The sequence below is a fragment of the Lygodium microphyllum genome, chromosome 16 (assembly GCF_053477565.2).
Source record: "Lygodium microphyllum isolate KBCC chromosome 16, Lygodium_microphyllum_v1.1.10, whole genome shotgun sequence".
NCBI lineage: Eukaryota > Viridiplantae > Streptophyta > Polypodiopsida > Schizaeales > Lygodiaceae > Lygodium > Lygodium microphyllum.
The window spans coordinates 136,637,949-136,645,698 of NC_141150.1; the positions used below are offsets into that span (position 1 = coordinate 136,637,949).

The window sequence follows — 7,750 nt, forward strand, 5'->3', positions numbered from 1 at the left end:
GATGGCTTCTTCCTCCTCTTCTTGCCCTTTTGATTGGGGGGGCATATTCTCCTTGCCCTCTGTTGCATTCTTAGCAGCTTTCTTTGCCACTGAACAGATGTAATATCTGCAACCCCTTGAGTCTTCTCCCTGCTCTTGGCTCTATCCATCTCCGATTGGCCAGATTGCTTCTTCTCATTAGCTTCCTTCTTTTTCTCCTACATTGGTTTCATGTGCTGTTGCTCTGCTTCCTGCACCCTCTCACTTGAGCCAGGGCTCTCCTTCTTAGGATAGTCTTTAGCATAGTGCCCAACCTTGTGGCATATAAAGCAAGAGTCTGGGAAAGAGCCAACGCATACTTCCACCAGTATGTCCATTCCATTCGGATCCACAAGCTCAAGGACTTCTAGGATTTGTTGTCTCTGATCCCATAGTGTGCACGCCTGCTTCTCCACCTTGCTTGTGCCGTTAGCCTTAGCCACTGAGGGTACATACAATGGCTTACCCAGTGCCTCAGTAAGCACCACAATCTCACTGTCCATCTAAGCCAACAGTCCAAGGAAGCTGATCCACACAGGGCACTCCGACTGCAGGACCTCCTCAGGATTGAAGTTAGCCTGCGGCATTGTATAAATCAGGTTGCCTTTGTAACCAATCGAGGATCCCTGTATGAGATTGCACTCGCTTTGGATGAGACCAGATCCAATAAAAAAGCCCTTTCTACAAACCTGTATTGGACCACCAGACAAGCTTTGGAGCCATAGGCGTGTAGAACCACCTAGCATATTCCTCCTCCATTGGAGATTTACCCATAAAAGGCATATAGAGTCCACATAATGCATACTCAGCATTACCGTTATCTGATTCGAGGGCCATCGAGACTCGCAGCACCACTTCATTCCATCAAGTGCTACCCTCTGCTTCATATATGCCGCCTTCTAATCTTCTCGCAACTTGCGCTCCAGCTCCTTAGCTTCCTACACAGGAGCAGAAACCACAGTAGCAATTTCCCTCGCTTGCTTCAGCGTGCCTCCTTGCAGGATGGCCGTCCTGAGGTTGTTCTGCTCCCTATATGCATGCAGGGGCGAGCAGTATCCACGTGCCAGGGCAATAACTGCTATGTTTATGGTGACTTAATGTACCAATCCACCATCCTCGTCCAGTATCGTTCAGGGTACTACTTCATTTTCCGACCATGAAAGAAGAGTCAAACGGTAGGTTTTGGGTATTCGATCAATTTCCCTACATCCTTGTATATAAAATGATATGTATGATAGATTTTTAAAGTCCATAAGTTGCATTTCTCTGTCAAGCTTTCAGCAAGGTTTTTACCAGGCCAAAAATTGGTATATTGTCCCCAAGGAGTTTGATAGTATTGCCACTTTTAGAATATATCAAAGGCAGTGCTTTTTGGCCCTAGTCTTGCAATTACACTTCTCATATATTTACTATTCATTTGATGATGGTACTAAGTCTACTATTGGCATTTATAGATCATGCATTACAAGCCCATTATATGCGAACAATTCTAGATTATTATTCTTGATTGTTGCCACTCAACTTCCCTAAGAGTTGAATAGTTTGTAATATTTGGCATGCAATAAAAAATGAGTGCACCTATTTTGCAATGTGAGGATTTTTCCAAAACCCCTAAGAGGGGCTATGGATATGCGATCGACTCATGGATTAGTCAGAATGCAAGACAATGGATGCATTTTTGCGCCTTTCAATAGGTAAGATTTAGATTGTTCTAGCAACAATTGCTCATGTGTTTTCTAAGAGAGTGTTCCAAGGTTTTCTCCCATGGTTATCAGGATTTTTCTTTGAACCATGAGTAACTATCTTGAGCTTGTAAGTTCAGATGGTACTATGGTCAATGCAAGACTTCGAGCTTCAATACCTTGAGTTCAAGGATGTGTATGATTGTGAATCTAAACAAGGTAGCACAAGGGTATAATCTGATGGCATTTAAGATCTTAAGGTCATTGGAGGTATGAAACCAAGAATGTTCATCTTGGTGGATGAGGTCAACACCAATGCATGTGCAAATGGAATGAGACCATGTGTGATAATGGGAAAAAGGTATGAGGTTTCAAGCACTAAGGGCTTGTGTGGACAACATATTGACATTGTGGATTGGTATGCATGTGACGTGGGGGTAACCCTTTTCTCTTTCAATCTTCAATATTAAGGTTAAGAAAAAACTTACATATTTTAATTAAAAACTTCTTTATATCCTTTTTATTGATGGCATGATGATGCCACATGATTGATGATGCTATTTATGGCCATGACAACATGAATAAAGATTGTAGATTAGGCTATGATGAGGGTGCAATTGTGGACAAAACATAGAGGAGGCCGCCTTGATTGTGGAGTGGATTGTGAAGGTAGGAGAGTGTCATTGCATGCCTCAAGATATAGCAAACTTCCCCATTGCTTTTTGTGAAGGAGGATGTGTGCATGGCCACCATCTTGCTCATGCTGAAGGTGGTGTTGTTGCCCATTGAAGTGCTTGTGGAGATAGAGGTGACGCTCACGATTCTTACGTGGATAGAAGTCAGGGGTTAACTCTCCACTATGAGGACTAGATGTATTGAAGTTGAGGTTGATTTCATCGAAGCTTGGTAAAGTCTAAGCAACTGCATGCTCATGGATGCGTGAAGGCTACTTGTCGAGCATATTTTCTTGGGCCTTGAAGAGTAGAAGGTCTCCTTGAAGTTGATCTAAGAAGATCTACTTGCCTATGTGCTATGAAATTGCAAGAGTTAGCAATGACTATGCTTTTGGTTTGTGAATTATGGGTGCAAAGTTTGGTATTCCTGAATGAAGACAATGAGTATAAAGCTCGTACGAAGGTGCATTCATGTTTGATGTTGAGAGTGTTTTTGTATTTTACCATTCCTGATGTGTTGTCTATGCCTAGAAGTTATCCTTTTGGTGTGAGAGTGATTAAGTTCATCAAAGAATAGTTGTAAGTGGACACACCCTCTATATATTACATGCAACTCAAGGTTGGCCACAAAATTTATGATGCTATACCATGTTTTTGTGTTATAGGAGGACTTGGAGTTGTATGTATTTGTTTTGATATACGAGCACTATAGCCTTATTCTATAGCTTTCTTGCCTTAAAATGTCTTATGAATTTTGCATTCGATTAGAGTTTTTGTTGGCATGTTGGTCTAAGGCAATGTTCTCTTTCCCTTCACTCTTTTAGTTTCACAACGATAAATTTGCCACCAAAGTTTTCATGTATAAAAAAAGGTCTAAGAAGTTATAAAGACTCTTACAATCCTACTAAAGTGTCCAATTAACTTGCAATAGACATTCATGGTTCTGCTTTCCAAAGCTCTTCATAGAAACCATAATTGTGACACAATTGAAAATCAACACTCTCATATACACGTCCAATTTCAAAAATATTCCATTGGTATCTCATATAGAGTGCTTCTTTGCTCTTAGCAACCATTTGTTTTTATGCTTCAAACATGTATTTGCTTTCATTTCACATAGTCAACAAATGATCATCGTATTTTACTTGCTTTTAAAAAGAAGGGTGATTTTAGCTTCTACTACAATTTTTGTATTCAATTAATAAGAAGTTATATAATATTCCACCTATGCATCCTTTTCACATGAGAAGTATATGGTTAAATTAAGGTTAGGTCATAGAATGTCCATTTATTTCAAACAATTGTTGTAACCCCATAACTAGGAGGTGTAAGAGATATGATCTAGCACGAATTGTTGCTTCAAAAGATGATAAAATATGCTGGGTGGTGCAAGTAATGTGATCTCCAACATTAATTAGAAAATGTGGTGAAACTTTATTATGCGAAAAGTTCAAAATTGTGTGTGGCATTAATACTATTCCATGATTAGGTTGGGAACTTCGGCATCTCAAGCATAATGACAACAATCTCAAGGAAAAGCAGCACCCTTAATCCTCAAAAGGATAATGCATCAATTCTTTCCACAACATCTCAGTACGTGTTTTTGTGTATGTTGTGCATGCATGCATGAGTGCATGTGCATGTGTGTATGCATGGTATGAATACTTTTGGCCTTCTTTTCTTATGCATATATTGAAGATATGTACGTATGAATAATATAGATTGGTATGCAAACACATCCCATCTCTCTCTACCCACGTCTATGCACATGCATTTGTGCAAACGCATGCATGCAAGCTTCTACCCAAGTGCTTCCCATCTTGCAAACACGTTTATGCTTACAAGTCAAAGCGGGGACAATTCCTGGACTTCTTTGCAGTGTTCATAAACCATCAATGGGGATGGAAGATGACATGTTTTGCTTTGGAATACTTCTTCTTGAGCTTGTCACAGGGCAACAAGCAACGGCATTAAAAAAGCACGTGGAGGAGGTAGCGTTGCAAAACCAAAGCTTAAATTGGGACAACTTTTAGTTAGTTATGTAGGTAGATGCGCACTTATAGTTTATTTTGATCATGTTTGCAAGGTGTTTGCTCTAACGAATGATCGGCCAACATCAGGGCCCGTGGTGGCGGTGAGCACGATTAGGGAGTTGTGTAAGTGGGCTGATCCGACTCTATTGGATGCCTATCCTCAACACCTCTTCCAAAGGGTATCTGTCGATTCCTGCTGGTTTAATTAGCTGCTGTTGGCTGCGTTTGTTGTCGAGGTTGGTGAATTGATGCTTTTTCCCGGTTGCATATTCTGGAACGAAAAGATGTGCGTGTTGGCCAAACGATGCACGCGAGATGCGGGTGACCACACGGTGGTGCAGTTGATGCTCAAGGAGGTTGTCTTCTATCTCTCGCAAATCCTGATGGAGTCCATTGATTGGGAAGCATCGCTGGCCGGCGATGGACAAGTCATCCACGGACTAACGCAAGGAAGGTAGCTGCACTACCACTCCAGACGCCGCGCGCTTAATTGCATGCAGCTGCAGAAGGCTGGCTTGCCACAATATCCAATTCACCGGTGAATTGCAGCTACTGATCTTTGCAGCTTCCTCAGCTGATCGGAGCCCCATCATCTACACGTACGTACGTATATGTACTCGTTGTATTGGCGTAATGGTCGCCAAATCTTTGTAAAGGAACCTTGCACTCTCTCTGCCTGTGCAGCCTCATTTATTAGCCTAGGGTCGATACCAACAATGCGATCTCAAGTCATTGTGTGTAATGCCGCGTACAATCACATCCGGGTTTTAAGGATTCACATGAGGTAAGGGTATCCCAAGGGCCTCCCACAAGAGTAACTTAGGATGGATTAGTAGGTGAGGCTCCCATAAAGGGAAGGTCACACAACCTAAGTCTATAACATAATTCTTGAATCCGTATTGCGGGTGAGAATGATTCTCCCAGTCGAGCTATGCACAAGCTATACTAGTCATTTGTTGCACTTGTTTTTGGCATTACAAGATTAATTGTTTGAAGTGGGGATTTATCTAATGCCACAAAATGTTGAAAATGGTCAAAGCATATATGTCCACATACTTAAGTTCAATTTCATACAATCTTCTCCAGTTGTTTGACAAGAGGGCTACGAAGGTTGTGGGAGATTACAATTGTTGTTTTTAAATTTTATATATGCACAATGATGGCTTCTTCATGTGATATTCTCATTTCCAAATGTTCCAAACAAGCTTTCCTCATGTGATATTTCAAGTTTCTTATTACTTGATTCTTCTTCATGTATCTTATGGAGCCATATGTCTAGAATTGCATATTTTGATATTTAAACATGATGGCCTTCAAAATTTGAGACATTAATTTTAGCAAAACACAAGCTTCCTTAGCCCTTTAAGCACATTTTAAATTTTGCAAAAGTTCCATGCATCTTGATACCTTTATAAGACTATTGGTTGAGTTTTGCAATGGACCAATACAAAGTACTCAAGTAGCACGATATGGTTACTAGGATAAACACTATAGCACAAGATTAGCAATGTCTTATAACACAAATGAAAAGAAAGATTTTAAACATAAAGGGAGGAGGTCCTTGATTGCAACTTGGGGGACATAGATTTGCATATTAGTAGAATAGGACAATGGTTGGATTCAAGAAATTTTGCAAGGAACTTTAGCATAGCTGCATATGATCCAACAACCTACCTGATTGACTTATCTAGCTTTGCAACCCTCTAAGATTCATTGTTGACCTCAAAAATATCAACTAGAAGATAACTACCACCCGCTCTTCTTTCTCAAAATCAACACCTACTTCCTCTACCTCTAATTTAGCACCACATGTAATAATAACCTCCCCATAGGATCCAACATAGCCACTCTTTTGCCTCAAAAGATATGACAAAAAGGGTATGGCTCCTAAAGCTCTTTGCCTATAAATTGAGAGCCTATCGAAGGGCTATCAAAGCACTAATGGCTACCCAAAATCCTTGGATTAACCTTATGTGAGCTAAGGTTAACATGCTTGTAATATTGAGAAGAAGGTTTTGATTAAAGGATTTTGGACGTCACCTTCTCTGGACATGGCCACCATGACTTCAAATTCCATAAGATTGATGGCAAATTGAATTCAAAAGATGATGAGAGGGCATGCCATGAATGAGGGTATGGGGCGAATTGATAATGATGAAAATGATGTCGATGAAGAGTGGGGGCAGGCAATAATCTTCTTCCCACTCAAAATGATGAACCCCCTCTTGTTATTGATGGCACGTGTGTGCATGCACGCGCACACACGTGTGTGTGTGTGAACTCTGAACTCTTGTATCATTGTGCCCCCTTCCTCCCTTATCTCCGCAATTTCTGGACAAAACAACATCCAATAAGTATGATGATGATATAAGTATGATGATGAGATCACCATATCAATGATCATGATATAGAAGATTGTGATTCCATGGCATAATCATTCTCTTGCAGGCGATGATGATCTCTCACAAGATCTCCCTCCCTCTCTCTCTCCTCCTTTGCAAGATGGTGCCCCCTTTAAGATCATCATGCCTTCTCCCCCCCCTTCTTGTTGTTGCAACAACCTCCTCTTCTTACATTTTTTCTTTTTTGCTTTTTTAAAAAATTTGTCACCTTCACAACCATCATAGCATATAACCTTATATTTAAAATCCGCCCTCTCTAACCTTATTTCCCCTATCATTAGAACACACTTTCTGCCCAAACACAAGATCTCATAGACTTATAGGACATAGTCATGCTAATTTTGGGCATGGTCCTCATCCTTCTCCATATAATAATAATGATTGTAAATATTACTTTATGACCAATTCCTAAATAATGATGGCTAAATTTTGCCATATGCAAAAAACTCTTCCTAGCTCTATATTAGTGCTAGATATGCTCTTTTCTTTTTAAAATGACTTTGATGTTTAATTACCTAAGGAAATCTATTAGATTTTGACTCTAATTATGCTCTCCTCTCATACAAAAGCTCCCTTGCACCAAGATTTTTCCTTTTTCTAGACTACCGATATAAATTCTTCTAAGGAAGACATCAACCACGATGCATTTGCACGAAATTAATTTGAAAATTTGGTAACAATGTATTAGATAGATACAAATTTGTTTGAAAATTTTACAATCTATGGTAGTATTCTAGGGGTTGTCATTTCTCCCCCACTTAATTACAAAGCATCTCACGAGCATAGCTACTACGAACATTCGGCATCACGAACATTGCTTACCATGAGTATGGCTCTACATCTTCAAAAAGAAAATACACTCTTCCCTACTCAATTGCCAAGTGTCCTTGTTGCAAGCACCACTACAAGAGCACAACGAATCTTGGTAGACACTGAAAAGG

General features: G+C 40.1%; 1 protein-coding gene across 2 annotated transcripts in view; it reads left to right on the plus strand.

Moving 5' to 3' along the window:
- Positions 1–5,476, plus strand: part of LOC148023478 (lysM domain receptor-like kinase 3) — a 77,054-nt gene extending 71,578 nt beyond the window's left edge. For both annotated transcript variants that reach the window (XM_087695421.1, XM_087695422.1), the window contains 4 exons: positions 3,864–3,967; positions 4,254–4,365; positions 4,461–4,586; positions 4,692–5,476. In XM_087695421.1, the coding sequence (XP_087551547.1) occupies positions 3,864–3,967; positions 4,254–4,365; positions 4,461–4,586; positions 4,692–4,865 (516 nt within the window). In that variant the 3' untranslated portion in view covers positions 4,866–5,476. The remainder of the gene's footprint in view (positions 1–3,863; positions 3,968–4,253; positions 4,366–4,460; positions 4,587–4,691) is intronic.
- Positions 5,477–7,750: the final 2,274 nt, after the last annotated feature.